Consider the following 25,838-nt stretch of genomic DNA (forward strand, 5'->3'; position numbering starts at 1 on the left):
GCTGGAATATGACTACAGTAGAATCTCTTTGGTCATGCCAGTGTTTCAAAGTTCAAAACCTATTCGGTTTAGTACACACTGGTGCATCAGAGAAGTAATGTGTACTCATGTACCGGTTGCCTATTTGAAACTGAAGGGCATGTGATGATTATGAATGTGGAAGATTCCAAATGTAGACTTTGCAATCATATAACAGAAGGAAGCCATATTTAACATCCTATGTAAATATGCGCAGCAGTACATTGTTAGTCTGATTTATTTTAAGCTTACAAACGGGCGCCAGTGTATTCACTAGACACTAGGTGTGGTGTAGTGGCTGAAGACTGCCAACTATGTACTAGGAAATTCCCAGCTAAAATTTGTTTCTTCTGCCATGAACCTAGCAGGAGGTAAGCCCTGCAGACTTCCTCCAGTCAGCCTGCACTGTCTTTACAGGGATGGTATACAGATTTAGATGACGTATGAGAAACATTTTCCTCCAGAACGAATTAAGTACTTAACCCGAGGTACCGCTGTACTGAATGTGTTATAAATGCATCATTTGTTAGAAAAGCTATATGCTAAACAAATGACTGAAGGCATGGTTCAGACACATGGGATGGAGACAAAAGTTTATAAAGTTGGGCAATACCTTTATTAGAACCAGGGCTTTTTCCCTAGGGGAATTTACAGGAGCTCAGTTCCGGCACCTCTCAGGTGGGCGACATTGCCATTCTAAGAACGAGGGAGGTGTCCTGGCACCTGTTTTTCTAGGGAAAATTGCACCGTCCGTTAATACTACATGTGGCGATCTTCCCTGTTCTCTAGAGCAAGTGCAAGAAGTTCTCTCTATCAGGTGCGTGTGGGAAAGGTGAAGGAAGAAAGGCGTGCAGGTGACGTGCAAGCCTGGCCTCCTCGTTAGGCGCAGCGGCAGCGCGCGGGAAGCCGCCTGGCGCACACAGCCGCTCCTCTCGCCAGCCGCCACTAGAGGGTCCCGGAGGATAAACCTGCTGCTGCCCGAGGAGAAGCTTGGGCTGCAGCTCCGCAGGTTGCTCCAGGGGAGGCCGGCTCAAGCGAGGCGCTCAAGCGCCGCCTCTCCCCGGCTCGTTTTTGTGCCGCCGCCGCCCGACCCCTCCAGCCTGGCCCCCCGCGAGGAGTGCCGAAACCTTTCGAGGGGGCTTCCCTGGGACGGGGACGACGCCATCCCCACAGCAGCTGCAGCCCCCGCGAGGCCTCGGCCTCCCACCCCCCTCGCCCCTTCCCTCTCCCCACCCACACAAAGGGCTTCTTCGCTGCGCCTAAGCGGCGAGCGCCGGGGCTGCGCTTCGACGACAAGAAGCCATTGCAAAATAATAAAGGTTTATTACTATTATTATTTATTTATTTTAAAAGGAGGAAGCGGAAATAGCTGGTAGAAGCGGCTGCCGCCGGGTGTGTTTTTTATTGGGGGGGGGGGTCTGTTTCTCCTTTGGCTCCTCGAAGGGCAGAGAGGCAATTGCTTTTAGCAATGCCGAAAGCAGCAGGTCTCTTCCTCGGGGCCGGAACCCCATTGAATCCAGGAGGCGTGGTTTCCCGCTGCCTTTTTAACACGGCTGTGACTTATTCCCCACGTGAAAACGCAGTGACCCTCTCCCCGCTTTTCTCTTTTTAAATCGTTGCGTGCATTCTTCCTCTGTATGTTGGAGCTTAGCATTGCAGCCCTCCTATTTCGCTGAAGGGGGAAGGGGGAATATTAAGTTGTGGGTGGACATAGCAGTCGACACAGAGATTTCTCTTCGATACATAACAGGGGAAACTCCTCTTTCTCTCTCCACCCGCCGCTTTGTTTGGAGATTCAGTCCCACTTCCCCACCAGCATGTTCCAACCCAGCCCCTTTTCGATCTTCCCACCCACCGATTTCCTAAAGAAAACCCTCGGGCGAAAGTTGCGCTAGTTCTGGGAGACTTTCTTAACTTATCTCCTGGCTTTTAAAGAGAAATCATTTGGCCACAAGCCGCCGCAGCGACTACTATTTGGGCTGGAATATTTTACAACACACCCCACAAGCGTGAGTCTCCTCCTCCTCCTCCCTCCCGGCTTGGCTCTGCCCAGCTGCACCCGGCTGAGTTGAGCAAGCCTGTTTGCAGCCTCGCCGTTTCCCTGCGCGCTTTCCCCGCCTCCCCTTTGCCCGGGCTCCTCTTCGACCCAACGGGATCCGAAGGGAAGCGGAGGAGGAGCCAAGGCTGCGCGAGGGGGTTTTGCAACTCCCTCCCCTCACCATATGGGAGCGGGCTGGAAACTGTTGTTAGGTATGTGGTTCCTAGGTCAGCGGCACGCTGGATCCAGCTAGGAGGAAGGAGCTGGGGGGCAGTTTCGGGCGACCATGGAGAACGTGGAGTTCCGAGGCGGCCAGGAGAGGTTCCCGGACAAAGATCCGAGGCTGAACCCCGCGTTTTTGGACACCCAAGGGCACCCTCACCAGCCTCTGCTGCTGATAGGGGAGCAGAGGGGAGGCGACGCGTACAAGCTGGTGGAAGTGCAACTGAGCGGCGGGGCTCCCTGGGGATTCACGTTGAAAGGAGGAAGAGAACATGGAGAGCCTCTCATCATCACCAAGGTAAGGTTACACGCGCGCGTATTTCTCCGCGTAGGTGATCCAAAGGGTGCCACAGTGTGGCGGGGTGGGTGAGGGGATTCCCAGCCTCTTTTGTTTATGTCAGGATGTGGCCGGTTGACTCTTGTAATCCTACCGATTTCCAGAGTTTTCTGCTCCCTGGCCGAGCAGTTTGCTTGCACATACAAATGGTGTTTTTTCCTTTTTTTCATTTCTGGAAGCACTTTTTACTAAGTGGTCGCTTCGATTCACCTCAACAGGGGACTCTTGCGATGTTGTTGGCAGCGGCTGAATTCTTCTTTACTTTGGTCTTAGTGACACTGGAGTGCGGACTCCAGCCGCCACTCATTGAGGGTTGCTTTCAAATATGCTTGAAAATGCCCGGTTGGCTTTGTTCTCTTGGCTGTAATTGCCATAATGTAGTTTTACCGTTTGTTTTTGGTCACATTTTCAGTTTAGCATACTCACTGGTAGTCCCATTGATTTAATAGTAAATTCCATTATGGATGGAAGCTTCAGGCAGCAATCCTAGGAACACTTTCCTGAGAGTAAACCCTATTCAACACAGTGGGACTTATCTGTGAGTAAGTTTGCATATAGGCTTGCACTGTAGGGTTCACATACAACCCAACCCCCCTTTTAATCCAGAATAGCATTCCAGGTTAATTAATGTGTCATCACACAATCACCAAATCAGAATTCATAGTATACTTACTCAGCCATTGCACTAACTGGAGAAAAGTACACTTCTTGTTATGAGTACAAAAAGATGATTCAAGGACAGTAAGTGATCTTATTTGCCTATTTTAATTTCCTGAATGGTCACACAATACTGCTCAATTAAGAATGGCGAGTTGTTCCTCATAGAAGTGGTACAGTTTCCTCCTTTTTCTCCTCATAGAACTGCATGTCTCTTCACTGTCATTTCTCCTGTGCTGAATGAACAACATTTAACTACAGATTGAATTGCTTTAAACTGCACAGGTCAAGATAATTTCTTAACTTTCCAGTTGTTGTGGCTTATTCCCTAATGGCCTAGAGGTGGAGGGAGAGCTATCAAAGCTTTTTTTGAAGCTCTTTCTTGCTTATGTCATTGTTGCAACTGAATACTGGATTAGATTATTTAGCTGTGTTTGGTCAGAAAAATCCTCCTCCATTTCCCAAAAGCCATTCACAAGGCCATATGTGATAACAGGACAGACCCGCTTGCATGTTACCTGCGCAGCTGAAAAGCAAACATCAGACTTTCTTAGGCAGATTATTTCACTTTATTTTTTCTCTCCCCTAGGCCTTCCAGAAGGGCATGTGTCTTTCAGTATTGCCACTCAGTGTTAAAACATGTGTTCTACAAATGCTCATTGTTTTCAGTTGTTTGCCAAACTTTTATCCAAACTCAACCCCCTGTTCTGCTCTGTACAGAATTAGTTTTGTTTCTGCATCAGTGTAATTTCTTACCATTTAACAAACAACAATTGGCTGTCCATCATATTTCTTAAGACCTTGAGAACCAAGGGGAGCTGCTTGCTGCTAGATAATGTTTTATTCTTTCACTGGTGGAAGCTGGGGTCTAGTTCATACAAAAACAATTCCTCGGACGTAGAAAGCTAGCACGCCAGGCCCCCCTGGCTAAATCTCTTCTTCCTGGCATCCATGTCCAGCTCAGAGATATTTTGTTAGTGGTGATGTATGAAGAAACTTTCAGTTATGTGAGCCTTCTCTGAAGGAGTACAGGTTTGTGTCTTGTGACGCAATCTAATCTCCATGGCCACTGTCCCATAAAATTCGTGTGGCTCTCATCATTTACCTACCTATGTCAGTGTCTGATAATCTGATTATAGGTGGCTGAATACAGACAATACAAGGAATTACCAAAGTGTGCATTTAATATCCTGCAAAGTGTTGAGAACATTTGCACCACACCCTTGCTTTTCCAGAATCTTGATTAGGTGTGGAAATGTGATAAAAATTATTCTCATCCCTTGGCAGGATTGGTTTACCAAGCATACATAGACAGTCACTTAGCATTTGGGAAATGGCTGCCTTTTGTTCACTTTGTGTCCTGATCACTGTGAGGCCAGCTGAGAAGAACACTGCTTCCTGCCTTCAACACTCAAAAATGTTCTAGGGAGCCCTAGATTGTATTAAACGTATACAAGCAGATAGGGGAACCCAAATCCATGTGTTATTCATACTATGTACAACAATATGTCTGTATTGGATAGAAGTAATTAAATGCTTTAGGGGATTAAAAATAGCCAAGGGTTTTAGAGTTTATTGAAAAGTTTGAAGTTGACATATTGTTAAGTTTTAGGCAAGGAAAAAAGCAGAGACTTGAGGCTTGGAATATAATTAATAGATGCACTGGAAGGACTTTTTGAGAGATGAGTGATTTTTGTCATTGTTATTTATATTAATGATGAAGATGAAGTAATAGTTAAAACTTGTAGTTTAATCAAGAAATTAAAATAGTGTTGAGTATCTGTTGTTGTTCATGTATGTACTGAGAATCTTACTATTGTATGGTTAGAGATGCTCCGATTTTATTAAATGCCTGTGGGGCCCAGGAGAACATTGCTTGTTCTCCAACTAAGTTACCTGCACTTCCTGTTGTTTTGAATGGAGACTTAATCATGCCAAACTGTTCAGTTGAATCAAAGTGTAATCTAGGCTGAAATTCTGCACCCAGTTACCTGTGAGTAAGCCTCATTGAGGATTTTGCACACACTCAATTCCCAATTTTTCTATCCTAAGTATGGGCTTAGCGTGGTCAGCATGTGTAATGCTGTGTGTTTGAAGGCAGCTCTTTATCTTTTTTAAAAGTCCATGCAATTACCTCACCAAAACTACCCCTCACCTGCAGCATCAGTGGTTTTTCAAAGATTCACTTGCACAATAATTTCTTGGACCATCAGGATCTAATGCTCAAAGTAGACAGGGATGAACTGGTTTGAAATACTGATAAAGCTTGTAACCTGTTGTATAGTGCAGGGAAAGGAGGTTTTTGAGCTTACAGCATGGATGCCACAATCCTGATTCTACCCCTCCACTCCAGATACTTACTGTAAGATGCCTGCTAGACCTGGCAGATTCCCCCGTTTTTTTTTCTCTTGGCTGACACCCCAGTCTTCCATACATCAGAAAGCTAACGGGTACTTGCCAGACCATTTTGAGGGACTTAAACACATTCACTTACAAATTTATGTACATTGTGTGTTCCCTGAAAGTATAGAAATGTCCAATTTTTGGTGGCCCCATTTTGCTTCCAAACTGATAGGCAGGTTTGCTATGAGAGGGAGTGGTGATAAGGTGGAGAGAGGCGTAAGGTTTGTTTGCCTTCTGTACTTAATTACACCACACACTTTTATGAACTTTCGCTTAGTGCATGGAAAGATAGCAAAGGACAAGATGTAAACAATCTACGAGAAGTTTGAAATGCTAAAAACATTCGACAAGCCCATCTGTAGCTATTTTAAATATAAGATGGATAAAACCATGTGTTTGGGTACTGAAATGCTGGGTGCATAAAATGTTATAGTGGTTTCTTGGAAGGTCAAGCCAAATTCACATTGTTAAACCAGATAATAATAGGGTAGCACAGCCCATAACTGAGTGACTTGGCTGGTTCATTTTTTATGTTTATGTAGACATCGAGGACCTTTTAAAATACCCTGTTTTCAAGTGCAAAAGATGTGCACCTGTTAAGTATTTCCTGTATGCAATCAGCACATCACTTGAGTTTGTACTTCTGGCCCTGGGATAGCACATTTTCACAGTACTGAGTATGCTATATTTTGTTATTGAGGATGATAATATTTTCTTCTCAGATATTGTACATACTACTATCGTGACTGAATTGTAGGATGTGATTGTCAAGTGTACTGCATACCTTTTTTTTAAAAAAGGAGTAAACTCATTAATGATATTGTAAGTTCTAAGATGGGAAAATTCAGTTCAAAAGGGCTGTTGTATTAGAATAATAGAATTGTAGGGTTTGAAGGGACCACAAGGGTCTTCTAGTCTAACCACCTGCAATGCAGGAATCTTTTTGTCCAGTGTGGGGCTCTAACTCACGACCCATGATATTAAGAGTCCCATGCTCTACACCGACAGAGCTATCTAGTTTCAGTGGCTATAAAGCAGGGATGGGGAACCTGGGATCATCTAGGTGTTGTTGGGCTACAGCTCCCATCATCCCTGACTGTTGACCATATTGGCTGATGAGCATTGGAGTCCGTCCAGCGTTATCTGGAGAGTCACAGGTTCTGCATCCCTGGTATAAAGCAAAAGTATTACGTGGTTCAATTCCTGATTTTGCAACTGCATTATACTGTAAGGTAAAGGTAAAGGGATCCCTGACCATTAGGTCCAGTCATGGCCGACTCGGGTTGCGGCGCTCATCTCGCTTTATTGGCCAAGGGAGCCGGCGTACAGCTTCCGGGTCATGTGGCCAGCATGACTAAGCTGCTTCTGGTGAAACCAGAGCAGCGCACGGAAATGCTGTTTACCTTCCTGCCGGAGCAGTACCTATTTATCTACTTGCACTCTGACGTGCTTTCGAACTGCTAGGTTGGCAGGAGCAGGGACCTAGCAATGGGAGCTCACCCCGTCACGGGGATTCGAACTGCCGACCTTCTGATCGGCAAGTCCTAGGCTCTGTGGTTTAACCCACAGCGTCACCCGCGTCCCTTTCAAAAAAAGCATTCGTAGTCCCAAAGTCTGTAAGTCCGTCCCTTCCGTCCTTATTTATTTATGACAATTTATATACCACTTACTTTGCACCTGTCCTCACATTTGTCTGTGATGACTTTAAAATTGGAGTTTTAAGTACATTATGTTGGTATGGGAAACTGTTGTGTGATGGGCCAGTGGCCGTAATAAAGTTCAATACCAATACATTTGTCTGTGATTCTCTTTGCCCTTCTCCTCAGTGCCTTGCTGGGAATGAGAGGAAAGCTGAAAGAATAACTGAGAGGAAAGGGTGCTTTCTCTTTCTCCCCACTTTTCCTCTCACTTCTTGGTTGGCAAGTAGTATGCTTGTTTGTGCTCTCCGGGGGGCTAGAGCCAGCCCAGTACCCGCTGGTTGACAGCTCCTAGTTAAGGTAATAATTTAGCTTTGTCATTCCGCCAAAAAAGCCTGACTCAGGAAACAGAAGCAAGCCATTTAAGTTCTTTGAATGCTGAAGCATGCTTATGTGCTATATTTTACTTGGTCAGTGAACTTTCCCCCCTTTCATTCTGCAAACACAGTGCTCAGAATTTATGAGTACTACAAGGGCAAGCTTCTTAAAAACATAGAATTCTCACTCATATACAAACTTAATTTTCCATGTGCTTTTTCCTAAACGGGCAGCAGATGAGTCTAAACATTTGTTCAAAGATGCCCCGGCAACAAGTCTTTCTGTGAACTGTGCCAGCTCTTGTGACTTCAGTGGGTATGGCACTTAAATAACAAAGCAAAACTAAGCCTCATAGCCAAGTGGCGATGTTATGGGGGAGGGGGGCTAGCAGCTGAAGAGGGAAGGGATAAACCTTTCCTCCCTGTGTAATAAGACTTGGATCAGAATCCAGGCTCAGCACAGCTGTAATTTACAAAAAAACAAATGCAGGTGTGTAATTTGAGCCTTTGACATCTAAAGATGGCTTAAAAGGAGACTGGGTGACATTCATGGAGGATAAGTCTGTCAGTGGCTACTAGCCTTAATAACTGTATGTTACTTCTGGGATTGGGCTCAGTACCAGTTGCAGACAACCAACACAGTTGGCTTTGTGCCCTTGCTTGTTGGCTTCTTAGAAGCACCCAGTTTGCCGCTGTGAGAAACAGGATACTGGACTCGATAGACCTTAAGTCTCATCCGGCTGAGCAATTTTTACATTGCCAGATCTCAACGGAACTATTGCTACCTTACATTGTTTTCTTGTTTCTTTCTCCTTTCCTTCAGGGCCCTGTATATTAGATTTCATGCATCTAGTAAATAGCATATATAAAGTTTAAAAGATTTTGGGTTGTTTGCAGCAGTACGGATTTGCGTGATAAAAAAAAAAATACTGGGTGTTTGCAGAAAATGATGGCGCTAGAACTGGTTTTGTTACACACACTCAAAGTTATTTCGTGGAAGACCCTTTGTTCAAGCAACTCTTCTGCACTTGGCTAGTACAAGAAAGTTGCACAAATAGCCTGTTGCTGGTTCTTCAGGTGTATGATACCGTTGGCAGCCAACAGTTCCTGGCAGCGGTCCCATTCTGTCTTCATTTGCTCATCTCCATTCCAGCCAAAGCCATGATGGTGGCAAGATTGCTCCTCTGACATTTGTCACAGGACAGGAGTAGCCACCTAAGACCTTGTCAAGGAAGCAGCAAGGATGGCATCAGCTGTTAAGCAGACATTTTTACATAGCTGGTCTTTGAAGTGCCCCACACCCATTTAGTCAGAATTGCTGACTAATGCTCAAAAAATGTCCCTTTGAATTGTGGAAGGAGTTGACTTTTGTCCTTTCTGAGGTCTAATTGGTTCTTGCAGATCAGAGCATTGAAACGAAATAGTGTTACCTTTTGTTCTTTTTTCACTTCTAGGTGTAAAGGGTGCTTATCCACAGTATTCCAAAAATCTCTTTCCCGAAGGCAAACTATTCTTGTCTACTCTGGCAGTTTTAATCTATGCCTGAGATTAAAAAAGAAACCTGACTGAGATTGTATTGCACCTGAATGGTCATGTTCTTTAGCAATACAGTGGTACCTCGGGTTACATACGCTTCAGGTTACAGACTCCGCTAACCCAGAAATAGTGCTTCAGGTTAAGAACTTTGCTTCAGGATGAGAACAGAAATCGTGCTCTGGCGGCGCGGCGGCAGCAGGAGGCCCCATTAACTAAAGTGGTGCTTCAGGTTAAGAACAGTTTCAGGTTAAGAATGGACCTCTGGAACGAATTAAGTACTTAACCCGAGGTACCATTGTATGTTATAACTCTTACACTTTTCTGATGGTTTACAGAAGGTCAATATTTAATTAGCAGAAGCTGTTCAGTGGTGAAGTTCAAATGCTGATATATTAATGAGTGATCAGTTAAAGAAAAAGGAGGGCGAAAAACACCCTGTTATTTGAGTTCTTGCTTTAACTTTTCCAGAAAAGACCCATTCCAGTTTTTCACTAAAAATGACAGCAAACCTAATTGCAATAATTCACTCACTCAGTAGCTCCTGAGTGGAGTTCAGGTCAGCTGACTAGCTAACTACATGTAAACATGTTGAAATTGCAGGTAAGATTAACTTGATCAAGATAAGCATCCTGATAACGTAATGCAAGACATTCATGGTACATATTTGGAGCATTCTGATGTATTCCTGTGCAGGTTCTCTTCCGCAGAACCCCATTGTGAAACTGCCTGCAGCAGTAAATTGCAGATGAGTCATGTCGAGTGAGTCTGGCGAATACTTGGGTGGGGAACTGCTAAGTGAAACTTAATTTCATTGCAGAAAGTGGGTTTGCTTATTCAATTAGGGGATTCCTTGTTGAATCAGTGCATATGTAGATGCTGCAATATACTTGTTGTGGCGATGAAAGATGTAATGCTTTTGTCTTCCTGGCACAATCTAAAACAGTGATATATTTTGGTATTCCTAGGCACTGGTGTTGGGTTTCTAAAAACTTGGACTCTTAGGCAACTGGGTATTTTCTAAGTCTGCGCATAGGTCACAATTTTTGGCATTGCTCTCAATAGACCCAAATCTGGTGGTAGTTGATGCAGGGCAGGCACTGTTCCTGGGTTCCTTAATAACATGTACAGTGGTCTGTCATAAACCTTTGGAACAAAATAATATATATATATATATATATATATATATATATATATATATATATATATTTGACTACAGCAGACCAACATGGCTACCTACCTGCAACAAACCTTTGGGATATAGTGGGCTAGCCCAGTGTTTTCCAGGGTCTTCACCTGTTTGTGGACTACAATTCCTACCATCCCTTACCACAGGTCTTGCTAGCTAGGGATGATGGGAGTTGTAGTCCAAAAACAGCTGGAGACCCAAGTTTGGGAAACACTGGGCTGGACCACTGCTGTAAATCTTGAACTTTGGGGATGTATGATGTCCTTCAGGGGTCTCCGAAGAGACCAGCTGCAACTCTTACCACTCTGCATCATTGATTCAAAGTTTAGAGCTAAGAAACATGTTCTGCTTGGCGCAAAGGGCTAAGTCACTGCTGGCAGTGACTGAATGCCATACTTTTTCAACTGTGTCATGCTATATGCCATAGTTTTTCAAATTTAATATTCCAATGGGGAGAATGGATAGTTTGCTGCCTCATTCATAAGGACTCAATATTTATGGGCATCGCCACCAAGAAAATTGCTGGGTGGAAAATTTGGCCCTTACAGCCCATTATAATTTTACAATCATGAGCTAGACGTTTCAGACTCCTTTTGGGAATATTTCCATAATGTAGCATCACCTTTCTTTCAAACGGACAGTTGTGAGAGGTAGAAGTTTAGTGTAAAAAAAAAAAAAACGGGCTTGTGTGTGATTAGCATGAAGGAAGCAGCACTGTATGAGAATAGGCTGCAGGACATTGGATAAATAAACAGCTTTCCCCACTGTTGTAGGGATTATTCATTACTGTGCTGTTAATGGAAACTCAGGTGCAGACGTGTGTGATGTTATCTCCATGGGGATCGCCATCCATGAATACTAATGTGTTGTGTCTGTGTGTAAGCCAGGCGTAAGCAACCTTTTTTCTGCCATAGTTTTCTGCTAAGTGCTTGGCAGGACCAGAGACAAAAGTGTCTTGGTTTAGCTAATCTGGAATTAAAACTATCCTTCAGTTTTCACCACGGTTACTTCCTTAAAGCCATAAAGCCAGGAAAAAGGTGGTGGGGTTTTTTTAAAATCAATTTTATTATATTAAATACTGCCCCTTCCAATTATTCATACAAAGAGGAGGAAATAAGGACGGAAGAAACTCTGATGGGATGGAAGAATGAGGCAGTTTCAAGAGGTCCATGGGGCTGTGTAAAATGAGGTTAGGGGCTACATGGAGCTCAGCTGTGGGGTCAGCACATTTCAAGTAAAAGCAGTTAATGCAAGCAATGCTCTGTGCATGCTTCGAGTCTTCTAGGTGGAACCTCTCTGCTAAGCAAAGACACTTGAATATTCAGCTTTGTGCTAGAACCCAATGTTTCTATTGCTTTAAAGTCTCAAACATAGAAAGAGAAATGTGTCTCTTCCAGCACAAAGCAAAAGCTTTTCCAGTAGTTAGTACAGTATATATTTGTTTCTTATTTGCATAACTGCTTTGTTATGTTTTTATCCGCAGTGAGCTTGTTGCTCCAAAGTTTATATGGTCCAGTGGTGTGTGTGTTTGTGGAATATTTTTTTGCCCTTTCTCCTTTTGCATAATAATTTAAGGTATGTGAGTATTGTCCAGGTTACAACCTGGAAGCCCTACCTGCACTGAAGTACACAGCAGGTGTCTTGTAACAGTAGGCTGATGAAAATGCAAATATAACAGGCAGGAAAAGTTTAAGGCTACACTCTGTAGTTCTTTGTATTGTGCTAATAGAATGATGGTGGCTAGGGAATAAATCTTGTTAGAATTTGCTGGTGTTTATTGTATCAAATTTCTATCCTGTACTTCCTCCCAAATTATAAGGGCGGCCCAAATTATAAGCATTTGCCAACATCATGAACCTTACTTCCAAGGTAAAGGTTTCTTCCTCCTTAGTGTACTGTATGAGTGTGTCCTGGCTGACATATAATTTCCTAATTGTTGTGTGTGTAAGGTCCGGACATTACCAAAGAGACGTTCTGTTGTTTTGGGGTGGGGTTGAAAAATATTTGTCACTCTCAAAAAGTACTACCTCTTGATATATAACCTCCAGTTACTATTGTCTTCCTTCACCCCAGCAGATGCACATAAAAGGTTACTTGGTCTGACTTACAGTTTAAAAATAATAATAATACAGCACTTGAAGCACCTTCATGCATGGAAATGGGTTATGATCCAATGCTATTCATACACAGGCTGTTCTCAATAGGAATTATAATACAGTGGTACCTCGGGCTACATACAGGTTACAAACACTTCAGGTTACAGACTCTGCTAACCCAGAAATGTTACCTCGGGTTAAGAACTTTGCTTCAGGATGAGAACAGAAATCGTGCAGCAGCGGCAGCAAGAGGCCCCATTAGCTAAAGTGGTGCTTCAGGTTAAGAACAGTTTCAGGTTAATAACAGACCTCCAGAACGAATTAAGTTCTTAACCCGAGGTACCACTGTACCTAGCTACTTTAAATGAATTCAAATCTCCAGGGCCTGGTGAGCTCACCCAAGGGTACTAAAGGAGCTTGCAGATGTAATCTCAGAGCCTCTGTCTGTAATCTTTTGAGAATTCTTGGAGAACAGGTAAGGTCCCTGCAGACTGGAGGTAGGCAAATGTTGTCCTCATCTTCAAAAAAGGGAAAAAATACCCAGGTAACTACTGACCAGTGAGCTAGACCGTAATATCAGGAAAAAGGTCCCAGAACAGATAATTAAACAGTTGGTCTGTAAGCACTAAGAAAAGGATGCTGCGATTACTATGACCCAGCATGTGTTTCTCAGGAACAAGTAATGCTGGACAAATCTCATTTCTTTTTTAAGAGTTACAAGCTTGGTTCAGAACTCTTAACTGAATTATGAGCCCCTGAAAAGTATTGATGTATTGCAGTAATATATGTCTGTGTTTAGAAATTAATCTAAATGTGAAATACGTATTAAGTTACTGTGTGAAAAAATGGACGGTTATGACATTCGTCCTTATTCTTCAATGAATGATACTGCTTTCAAGATCATTGTCCTTAATTTAAATTAGAATGATAAAAGACCACTGTTGGGTAATTTCCCCAGTAGAGTTCAAATGCTAAACACAGTATCTAGAGGTTTGTCAGCTCCATAATTGTGTGGATGAGGCAAAATAGATGTCAGCAAGATTGGGTCTATTCCTGGATAAATAATTCATTTCTGAGTGAAGAAAGAGAAAATCTGAGAGGCAAACCAAGAGGTTTAGAACCAGGTAGATAAGTTCAGTAGGTAAATAGGAAGCAAATGTTTTTAACACAGACCCTTGCAAAGCAGGGCAGGTATTTGTAAATTGGGCGGGGCATATCAGGAGATACTGGAGTTCAGTTGTCTTATGAAATTCATCCCCTCAGAAGCCTACCATGTTGGCAAATTTCATTTGCTTCTTCTAATTATACACACACATTACACGCATGCACACACACACACACATGCATCCATACACAGACACGATCACATACACATACTTATATATATTTGTTAGCTTTGAAAAAATAATTAGAGGTATCCACTATAAAGGGCCTGCTATGGCTTCAAATTCCATTAACTTCTATCATCTATCTATCTATCATCTATCTATCTATATCTGTCTATCATCTATCTATCTATTGCCATATTTTGATTTCCCACTTGTGAAGTGTGGTATTGGAAAACAAGGCCTTGCTTGTTCCAAAGCAGGCTTGGACCCAGGGCCAAATGAAGGAGGACTGTTTTCCAAAGCACCAAACTGGGGTCTGAACCAAGTCTTGTGATCAGTGCCCATCCCTAGTGTGCATTCCCAAGGCCAGCTCCTGCACTGTTTTCTGTGCCAGCCCTTTAAGACAAAGTGGCCTAGGGGTTAGTAGTAGAGAAAGTTGCCTGAGAGGCTCTTAAATTGGCTTCTCTGGAGACTTTCAAGAACAGGTCGAACATGCTCTGCCAACTAGGATATCTAGTCTCATTACATGAAGTCATTTTTAGAGAACATGAATCATGACTCATATCAGGGCCTGATCCTTAAATCTTTCTCCAGTCTGTGATGTGGTGGTTGTGTTGTAAGACTTAAATAATATGTTGAGGAAAATATTATCTGAATGGGAAATTAAAGCAATTAAATGGTTTATTCAGATATCACTGCTCGTTTTTATTTTCTGTTTCTCTTGCCCGCCCCCGTTACATGTTACATAAGCTATGGGTTCATTGCGATTATATCTTCCACAGTTTGATGGCTTTGTTAGTATAATCACTATTAAGATACTTTAATTAACGTTTGTGGTGGTGATGGGAGGTTTCTAAATTGTTTCACATTTAAGCATGGTAGTTTTTAGTCTATGGCGGTTTTATTTAATTGTATTTATTTCTCTTTTCCCCCCTCCCTATTCTGGGTTATAAATGGCCTTTAGGCCATGTGTTATTAGTCAGCATGTAAAGTAGTAAAAAATAATAATTGTAGATTCTTCCAGATCCAGAGGACACTCTTATTGTTATAATATTTTAAACCAACAAGTGCTTTTGTGTGCCTTATCTTGTCTGCTTTATGATAATTTGTCCATCCTGTCTAACATTTTATGAGACATAAAGTCCACACGTGACATTTTTGGTTTAGAACCCTGGAAAATCATGGCAGTAAAAATACTACGCTATATAAAATTTATCTCAGGGCAGTGTCCAAGGATGCATTTAAAATCATTTCATTTATTTCAAGTAGATGAAACAATAAATAAAGCATTCTTAAAGTATAGGGCAACTGATTCCCTTACTGTCACAGACAAATCACAAATGCTTCAGAATATAGTCAGTTCTTATCTGGACACCAGTATTAAGCTAAGGTCGCCCTCAGATCGACCTCAACAGGGAGGAAGATTCTCCACAGTTGGGGCACCAGTTTGGAAAATGCCCTCTTAGAAAAGATGAATAGCATCTCCACAAAAGAGGGAAATGATTTGTATAAAGTTCAAATGTGCTATAATTCATAGATATGGATGCAAATTTAGAAACCATGACTATAATTTAATTAAAAATGCAAGAAAAAATTCTGCCATAATAGACAAAACCTGTTTGCCTATGTAGTCAACTGTCCAGGTGCTGTCAGTTGGACATCTTTAAGGCTCCTGCTGTCTCCTCTTTTTTCTTTAAACTGGACTTGGGCCAGAATCATGGTTCTTCAAACAGAGGACTGTTTTCTGTAATGCATGACACATGAATACCCTGCTTGCAGATATCAACTTCCAGCTAAATGTAGAAAACTTTCCTAAAACTACCTCCAAGCCCTTTCACAGATTCATAATTAGCATGATACGGGAATCTTCTCTGGGAGAAGCCTGTAGTATTAACAAATATTTAGGGCATGAACTGATCTGTACCATGCAGTTGTAGGAGAAAACTACACCTGGAAGAAGGAAGGATGATCTCATTTATTCTTAAGGATAATAAATTACATGATGCTTTCTGCTCAGTTTTCAAGAACTTGACATACTTTTGAGGCAACCGATTGGAAGCACAGGTACCAATTTGCTGAGAAGGCAGCAAGCCCAAGCAGAATGGTGCTCTTTCCTGTTAGATCTATGACTATGGTCTGCATTCGGATCATGTGTGAATAAATGTGCTGTTCCACCTCTCCAAAACCAGACAGCCTTTGCTCCAAAATTCCAAACAAAATGCTGTGTTGGTGTCTTCCGATAAATTATGGAAAGACGCTATTTATAAATAGCTAAAAGGAGTGGATTTAATTAGCAAACACTCCTGTCACATCAAAACCCGAAACTTTATTTCCTGTGTTGCTTAATCTGCACATTGGGTGGGGTGCAAATAGGTGTGTGTGCTTCAGTTCCTCAAACATGCTGAGTTATTAAAAGGATCATCTATAAAAATAAAACTGTGGCAGAGCTTGTCAAGGAAAAATCTGTGACTATCTTGTAGTTCTGTGTATGGGCTTGTTGTCAGACAGACCTATATGATAGGTTGACTGAGAAATTCAGATTAGGGGTATTTCAGTGGTGCAACATGCTGAAGGTCCCAGCACTGATATCTTGACGTGCAGAGATATCTCGTGATATCTCAAAGGTACAAGCACTGATATCTTGACGTGCCAGTCTGTGTTGGCAGAACTAGATGGACCAAAGCAAATGCACATGTTCTCATACAGTGTCCTCCACTCACAGCAGACATGCTTTTTTCTGTTTGGTGCTTGTTCTACAAAGTTGGGAGGTTCTTACTTTTTATCTGGGACAGAGAGGGGGGCCTGGAAGGTGCTTCTCAGAAAGGATACGTTTTGTTACAGCCTTGGGAGCTTATGTGGAATCTTTGACACCCTATATCTTAATCACAGCCCACAGTTACAACCGTATATACTAAGAGACGAAAGGTAGTCTCTCGTAGTGGATTTTATAGGTTAGTTCCACATAGGCCTGGTTCTCACAAACAGCAGTTGTAGTTGTATTCTGCTGTGTCTTTGCACTGTATTGTAAGTTAGCTTCCCACCGCATTATTGAGCAATTAAAACCTCTTCCCACAGGCATTAGGTACTATTACACATGCTCAGTCATCTTGATAAGGTGGCAACTATTATTTATTTATTTTTGAGGTAAAAGGAGAGGCTCTTACTATGAAATACCAGTGTGATGTCATCCATTAACCTTCAGACAGACATGTTGCAAATATCTGAAACTTGGAAGATTCTTTCCTCTGTCTTAGGCTGCAGTCTTACACACTGAACTCAGTGTGGCATAATCCAAAGTAGATATGTTTAGTTTCGTACTTTTAAAATCCCTGCCTTTGCTGTATTTTTATGGAAGTAAATGTGTTAGTTTCTTTACTTCGCTTAGCTAAACAATCATAGAACCAAACAAAACCAGGCCCACAGAGATACAGTGGTACTTCGGGTTACATACGCTTCAGGTTACAGACTCCGCTAACCCAGAAATAGTACGTCGGATTAAGAACTTTGCTTCAGGATGAGAACAGAAATCGCGCGGCGGCAGCAGGAGGCCCCATTAGCTAAAGTGGTGCTTCAGGTTAAGAACGGACCTCCAGAACGAATTAAGTACGTAACCAGAGGTACCACTGTATGTTAAAACTGGTGGCAGAGGCAGGGAACACATTAAAAACATCCAACTCGCAAGTTCATTTATAAATGTAAGATCTCAATATTTTGCACCTGTACAGTTCCAGTGACAAAGTGTACTATTTTTATCCCTGCCACAACTTACATATTATTATATTTATATCCTGGCTTTCCGCTAAGGATCACAATTTGAAGTACGTGGTTTTCCCCTCCTTATTTTGTCCTCGCAACAACCCTTTGAAGAGACAGTGGTGCCCAAAGTCAGCAAATGAGCTTCCTAGCTGAATGGGCATTTGAAGCCTGGGTTCCCAAGTCCTTGTGGAGTTTGGAACTGACAGGGTTAAAACTCCGTGGTGTCCTTTATCTGGGAGGAGCTTGTCGCAGAGAAGTGAGTCACAGCGTGTGACTGCATTCAGACTTACTTTCGTTTCTGACTGAGACGCAGCTCAGCTCAGAGGCTGCGTGTGTGCTTTTGGAGCACGGGAGAAAATGCAAGAAAGCTCCGATGGAGAAAGACTGATTTATGGCTTGTAAATAAACGCTTCTAGAGATAAGAACCGAACTGTCTCTGGACTTGATTTATCCCTCATCTCACACGGACACAGGACCGCTGCTACTCTGCTCTCCTGCCAGGTCAGCTCCCAAGCAGAGCCACGCAGGGAAGCTTACTGGACGCAGGGAATTTTTCCGCAAAGGTTATGGAAGTTACGCGTTTCCTGACAAGTGTGAGAAGGGAGAAGGCTGCCAGCGTTGAGTTGCGGTGATCTCCTGCCAGGAAAGGGCAGAAGGGAGAAGCTGGAGAGAGGAGCCAAAGGCCAAGACGGGCGGCTGCTTCAGAGGTCCAGCTTGTTGGCAAACTTGTGAGTACGCTGAAGCCCCGGGGGGGAGGAAGATGGCTGCTGCTCAGGAACAGCAGGGCCATGAGAGCTACCCCGGTGAGAGACTGAATGGGGCCAACTGGGAGGCCTGGTCAAGAAGAGCAAGGGGGTGGTTTGTGGCCACAGGGCTCTGGAGTCCAGTCCAGAAGGAGCCGGCCCCACCCATGCATGCTGCTGCTCTGCTGAGTGAGAGAGAGCAGAGAGAGCTCTGCATCTTGAAAGCAAGTGTGGACGCTTTGCTGTTGCCCCACCTGGAGGGCGTTAAAACGGCTCAGGCCGCGTGGCAGGTGCTGAGGAGTCTGTGCGAAAGCTCAGCAGGAGCCAAGGGCCGGTAGGAAGCCGAGGGCCAAGGGAGCAAGCCTCAGGCCGAGAGTTATAAGACAGCATGCTTTGTTCAGAACAGGGTGTTCAATTCAAGTGTGGGAGACACACCATACTTTCTGCTGCATGGGAAGCAACCGAAAGTGGATTTCTTGCGTGTGTTTGGCTGTGAGGCTTGGGTCCTCATTCCAAAGGCCATGCGCAGAAAGGGTGAGCCAAGGTCCAGGAAGATGATCTTTGTAGGCTATGAGCCGGGTTCAAAGGCGTGGCGTTTCGCGTACCCTACTGGCAACCAGTCCAAGCTGCTTATTAGCGGCAGTGCTGAGTTTTGCGAGCAGAGTGGGTGGAAGCGTCTTCACGGGAATCCAGATGTTCTGTTAGACTCAGATGAGGAAGAGGAAGAGGACGAGGCTGAACCTGTTGCTGAGGTGCACAGTCCACAGCCACAGAGTCCAGAGCCAGGATCTCCAAGGGAGAGGCTCCGTATCTCTCCAAAAGGGAGTCCCAGGACCCCTTCAAAGGTCTCTGTCAAGTCTGAGCTAGGGAGTGAATCATCCTCGCCAGCGGAACCAGCTGTTCGCCCTAAACGGCGCAGCAGGTCAGAGGGGGATGTTTCTGACACAGTGGATGGTAGGGTTGATCCAGGTGATTCAGGCGCAGTTCCAGAATTCACGCTGAGGAGGTCAGCAAGATCAACCAAAGGGAAGCCACCTGAAAGGTATGAAGCCACGAGTGTCTGGGTTGGTGTGGCTAGATGTGAACCTGAATCCTTTGAGGATGTTCAGAAGTTGCCTCGGGAAGAAGCCAGCAAATGGCATGAGGCGATGCAGAAGGAGATGAACTCAATGGAGTCTCTTGGAGTGTTCTCACTCACACAGCTGCCGGCTAACCAGCAAGCTGTGAGCTGCAGATGGGTTTACCGACTTAAACCCACAGAAGCAGGAGAACCACAGTATAAAGCGAGATTAGTGGCCCGTGGATTCACACAGAAAAAGGGTGTCCACTTCACAGAGGTATATTCGCCGACCTCGAGAGCGGAGACTTTGAGAACGCTTTTGGCGATAGCAGCACAGAGAGGTTGGAAGGTGAACCATTTTGATGTAGATGTCGCCTACCTGAACTCAGATCTCCAGGAGGAGTTGTACATGCTTCCTCCTCCAGGGTTCGAAGTCAGTGAGCCAGGCGTCGTGTGGCGGTTGCACAAATCCATCTATGGATTACGCCAATCTGCCAGGAATTGGAATATGTGCCTACATGAAGCCTTAGAAGAGCTAGGTTTTAAGAGATCTCTTGCAGACAGTTGTCTTTACATTAGAGATTCAGGCTTGCAACAGCAAGTGGCTCAGGTGTTTGTTGACGACATCTTGCTCATGGCAAAGGCAGGTGAACAGGTAGAGAAGTTTGCTAAGGAGCTTGGTAAGCGGTTCAAGCTGAAGCGGCTTGGAGATGTCAAGTCCTATCTAGGCGTAGAGATCACAAGAGCAAGTGATGGAAGCTTTTTGCTTCGCCAGAAAGGTAAGATTGAACAGTTGCTTGAGAAGTTCAGAATGTCTGATTGTGCAGGTGCCAGATCACCCATGGAGACTGGGTACGTGAAGGAGTGTCAGCAAGTAGAGCGCGTGGTGTTCGAAAATACTGAACTCTTTCAGTCAGCTCTGGGTAGTCTGTTGTATCTGTCACAGTGGAGCAGACCAGACATAGCGTTTGCTGTCAATCTGCTCAGTAGAGAGGCTTCAAGTCCTAGTGTGCAGGCCTGGAATGGTATTAAGCGGGTGCTACATTACCTGCAAGATACCAAAGACTTTTGCCTCAAGATGTCAGCTGAGGGTGATGTCAAGCTGACCGCCTGGGTGGATTCGGATTGGGCTAACCTTGAGGACCGCAAATCAGTGTCAGGCCTAGTGGTGAAGTTTGGGGACTCAGTGATTGGGTGGAGGTCCCGGAAGCAAAGTCTCATAGCGCTTTCATCTACTGAAGCTGAGTTCAGTGCGCTATCAGAGGTTTGCAGAGAACTGGAGTTCTATGTGTGTTTGGTGGAGGAAATCTGTGGAGAGAATTGTCTGCCCGTTGTGGTGCATGAAGACAAATCAACCATGCCTCAAATTGGCTGAGACAGGGCAATTCAAGGCGAGGACCAAACATTTGGACATACGGTTCCGGAATGTATGTCAGAGCGTTCATGAGGGGCTAGTTGCTCTGAAATACTGTCCCTCAACCAAGAACCTCGCTGATGGTTTCACAAAACCATTGACCTTCCAGAAGCACGAGGAGTTCTGTGAGGGTCTGTGTATGGGGAAAGCATTGTTGGCTATTGTCCCCAGATGCAGGACAAGAGGGGGTGTGGAGTTTGGAACTGACAGGGTTAAAACTCCGTGGTGTCCTTTATCTGGGAGGAGCTTGTCGCAGAGAAGTGAGTCACAGCGTGTGACTGCATTCAGACTTACTTTCGTTTCTGACTGAGACGCAGCTCAGCTCAGAGGCTGCGTGTGTGCTTTTGGAGCACGGGAGAAAATGCAAGAAAGCTCCGATGGAGAAAGACTGATTTATGGCTTGTAAATAAACGCTTCTAGAGATAAGAACCGAACTGTCTCTGGACTTGATTTATCCCTCATCTCACACGGACACAGGACCGCTGCTACTCTGCTCTCCTGCCAGGTCAGCTCCCAAGCAGAGCCACGCAGGGAAGCTTACTGGACGCAGGGAATTTTTCCGCAAAGGCCTACTCTAACCATTACACCACACTGCCTCTCTCTATATAACTAGATACATGGCAGAGCTTGTGGTGGCCACTCAAACCTGCAATTTATGGCCCTTGTCTCTTCATGATCCAAAGTCAAAACAGTTGGCTTCAGTACATAATGGTGGAGGCAACAGAGTTCCCAAAATATTAACTATACTATCAAGTTTGGGTTTCTTGTTTTTTAACAAACACGAAAATTGCTTAAAAAGGGCAGGCCAGTCTGGATCCTATCCAAGGTAAACATATTAATCTAAAGAACCAAGTAAGTAGTTCTGTGAATCCCGAGGTCTTTGAGATTTTGTTTTTTCCTCATCTCCAGTTCTTTTTAGTAAATTCCTTTTGAAGTAAAGGAATATTTCAAAAGAGAAGATATAGTAGCGAACGAGCTAATCAAAGAAAGAAAAAACTTCTAAACATTCCATTCCCTACATGCTAGCCATTACTAAATCTGGTTGTTACTGTTCTTATGAATATCTGCCTATATTTGTAAAAAGCCAGCAAGTTAAAACTCTTTCACGCAGAATGGCAGTTGGAACAAAAAGGTCTTACATTGCTTCTGAAACAAACTTGGGGCATTGATAACTTCAAGTGGAGGCTATTAGTAATGAATAGAAAAGCCAAAGTGAGTCTCTTAACAGCAGCAATAATAATAAATAATCCAGCCACAGAAGAAGGAAGTCTGACACTTTTAGCCATGTAAGGCATTAAAAAGAAGAAGAAGAAAAGAAAATAGCCAAAAAACATCATGGTAAGCAAACTATGCCAAGATAAAATTTCCGGCTAGAAGAGATGTGGTCCACTTCTTGTTACTTGGGGTTAGTTCAAACGAGGCAGAAATCCAGACCTTCACATAATATCATTGCACATGTGTGTAAAACAGAGCTACTCAGATAGCAATGAAATATATCTGTGCTGGATGTTATACATGGAAATTACACAATATGTTCTATAATGGTATATGAAACAGTTATCTTTTGTTCTTGTTTAAGTATAAAATGGCTTATTGGAATTGTTTCACACTCTCTTTGCTTTATGAAACATCTAACGTCATACATCTGTTTTTAAATTCTGAAGAATTCATTTTACATTTTGGGAGGTTTTTTTAAAAAATGTTCTTTTTCTAAAAGGTTGTTGTCCTATCTTTTTAGAACTCAGAGAAGACTTGAGCCTAGAACCCTTCATAAACTGAACCACATATCTGCATTTTAAAAACTTCTTTTTAAATCTGACAATTCCAAATGTCTCGAGTATTTATTTGCACAGTTGAGTTTTCTGCAGCTATATCTCCTTTGAGATCTTCGGACAAACATGAAAGTCTGTGTGGTTTCTTTATTGCATACACTGCCCTTTGAAACTGATAAAAAGTCTTAAAATGGTAGCTTCTTCCTCTGAAGGGGGAGATGGAAGTATTATCTGTAAGTTAATGTAGACCTTAAAATAATTTTGGTTGTGCCAAGTAGATAAGCTGAAAGGTTTAACCTCAGTCTAGAGTCCTTCCTCAGATGACATGAAGCACCTAAACAAGGTAGCAAAAAATGAAAATGGATTTTCGTTGCCTTCCAAGATTACGTATTTCCTCAACTTTTTATTATGAAGTAAAAGCCATGATGAGGAAGAAGTATACCAGTACACAAAAAATGAAGAGCAGAATCATAGCTGTCAAGCATCCTTTATTTGGCGGGACAGTCCCTTATCCCAGTACCATGTCCCGCTGCTGTCCCTTATTGATGGTGTCTCTTAAATTTCCCGAGTTTCAAAGGAAGCATCTCCTCTCCCTCCCTCCCTGCCGGCCAGGGGACAGGGAAGCTCCAACAGTGTTGCTTGGCTGCGTTGCTCACCCAATAAGAAGTCTAAGAACGACTGGGGGGTGGAGCTTGCATGCCTTGTGCTGATCAAATTGGCTGCGTTGCCTGGGGACTCGCCTTCGCTCAGCGCTTCCCAGCGGAGAGGTGACGGTGGTTTTCCTTGAGGCTTTGTTTGGCTGCTGGCTGGGCTTTCTGCCTTTGGCTCAGAGGGGCTCAGAAGTTGAATATACCTGTGTTCGGAAAATCCCTTATTTTGGCTGCTGATCCCTTATTTTCGAGGCTGCTGGTCCCTTATTTTCAAATCTGTAAGTTGACAGCTATGAGCAGAATAGATAAGTAGAACAGAATTGTACACACTGAACAGATATGTATAAACTCTCTGTGCCACTCATAACCCAAATGACATTAAGTTTGGTAGGAATGTCTTAGATGCGTAAGTACCATAATTTACAGCTTACATCTTGTTCTTACAGATGAGGTGGTAAAGCTGATCCTGGGCTGTATCACTACAAACTCAAGGTCGGGCAAATTACATAACTGAATAGTTCTCCTTACTAAAACAAAACAAAACCCTATGCATTTAGAAAACTGGCTTAGCCTTTCCCCCAACATGCTAGATTTTTATGTGTAAAGATGCTTTTTCATGCAGATTGTTCTGCCATGTGAGCCCCATACCTTCATTTTGCCAGGAAGAAGCTGTTAAATGTGGCATCTCCTAAGTTGTGGAATTCCCTCCCCACTATCTAACAGCAGTTAACACACCATGCTGGTGGTTTTTCCATAGATTTTATTGCTAAATGGCTTTCATTGACCCTTGAGAAGTTTTCTTTCGTTGTGTGTTTTATTTTCACTGCAAAGCAGTTTACATATCGCTGTAGCTAAGCAGTAGGAATTTTCCTTGGACTGTTTATTGTAAATATATGAGATGATGTCAACATCTTAAAAAGTTGCAACAAAACACACAGTAGATTTCTTCCATTATGTTGTGGATAATGTGGAAGAGTACCATTTCTGTGCATTAATGTTAAGAATAGTTAAAGCATTATTGTGTCCATTAATGTATTTGACTAATAAAATGTTTTTTGTAATTGTAATGATTTCTTCCTTGGCATCACACTTGTTGGACACCTGGTAGAGGTGTAAAGACTTGGTAAAAACATTTCGAGGTCCAACTGGGAAAAATGGTAAACTTGGGAGAGCTGGATAGCATGGAAGATGTCATATGTAAGAGTTTAACAAACCAGGAAATCTTTTGGTAAGCTGAGCATACAAGGGGAGCACGAGTGTGCATGGCTGGTTCCAAACAAAATATAATTTGGAGGACTGGAAAACACGATACCAGAATATAGTCACATTCTCATTAGAGAAAACAGCTTGAATATTGTTTTCTGGAGATTAGACATACATGTGTATATGTATATGATTTGTGTATATACATATATGCATATATATTTTTGCTACGATGGAGTGAGATATAAACTTTACCAAATAAATAAGGATGAATAATTATGCCTATCTCTTGCTTTGTAGGATAACACCAAATCCTTCCCTCAGCAGAATAGTTGAATATAATTCAGTATCCAGATTTATTGCCGCCACTTAAATTATATAAAATTATGCAGGAGATACAGCTATAGACAATATAATTTAGGCATAAAGGTAAAGGTAAATGTACCCCTGACCATTAGGTACAGTCGCGGGCGACTTTGGGGTTGCGCTCTCATCTCGCTTTACTGGCTGAGGGAGCTGGCGTTTATCCGCAGACAGCTTTCAGGTCATGTGGCCAGCATGACTAAGCTGCTTCTGGCGAAACCAGAGCAGTGCACGGAAATGCTGTTTACTCTCCCGCCGGAGCGGTACCTATTTATCTACTTGCACTTTGACGTGCTTTTGAACTGCTAGGTTGGCAGGAGCTGGGACCGAGCAACGGGAGCTCACCCCGTTGCGGGGATTTGAACCACCAACCTTACGATCAGCAAGCCCTAGGCTCAGTGATTTAGACCACAGCGCCAACCATGTCCCTATAATTTAGGCATAATTGTTGGATATAGCTCACCAACACAGGAAAAACCATCCTGCTGTCATATGTGGTGGCTTCGAAAAACAATTGATGGGGCACCGGTAATTTTTCAGGAAGCGTGTGGAGTGAGGGGGCGGATGAAGATAGTCCCTCTGTCCTTTTCCTCCATCTTGAGCAGTATGCCTCTGAGCACAACTCTGGAACCAGCTCATTTTAAGCAGAGCTTAATGTAAGCACATCTTTAAGTAGAGCTTCAAGTGATTGTTAATGGGGGAAACTGAGTTTTTGCATTGAACTTACTAAAAAAATCTCTTGCAGTGAAATAAGTGTAAACTACACAAAGGAAGCCATGTCTCCAGCATATGCTTATGTTCATTTAACAGGGCAAATGAGATTGCAGTAAGCTAAATTACTTTAAGGAGATTTACCTTAACCTGAACAAGAAAAGTGACTATTGGAATAAGGGCTCCTTTACACAGGAATCCCCGCTGTTCCACAAGAAATCTGTTTGCAAACTCATCACAACAACCCACAAAGGAGTTAAAATTTTTTTTTACCACAAGCATTACAGTGGACCTGCATGACAACATTTGTGAGGTAAACAATCATTATTCT

General features: G+C 43.2%; 1 protein-coding gene across 6 annotated transcripts in view; it reads left to right on the forward strand.

Annotated features, from left to right (window-relative positions):
- The first annotated feature begins 1,275 nt into the window (after positions 1–1,275).
- SHROOM2 (shroom family member 2) overlaps positions 1,276–25,838 on the forward strand; it is a 115,165-nt gene continuing 90,602 nt past the window's right edge. For 3 of the 6 annotated variants that reach the window (XR_014547731.1, XM_083612090.1, XM_083612091.1), the window contains exon 1: positions 1,276–2,576. Coding sequence is in view for 5 of the 6 variants with exons in the window: in XM_083612090.1 (XP_083468216.1) it covers positions 2,343–2,576 (234 nt within the window). In the remaining variant the exon portion in view is untranslated. The remainder of the gene's footprint in view (positions 2,577–25,838) is intronic. The other 3 variants (XM_083612087.1, XM_083612088.1, XM_083612089.1) reach the window with 3 other exon arrangements.

Source organism: Podarcis filfolensis (genome assembly GCF_964270895.1).
Source record: "Podarcis filfolensis genome assembly, chromosome: 4".
NCBI lineage: Eukaryota > Metazoa > Chordata > Lepidosauria > Squamata > Lacertidae > Podarcis > Podarcis filfolensis.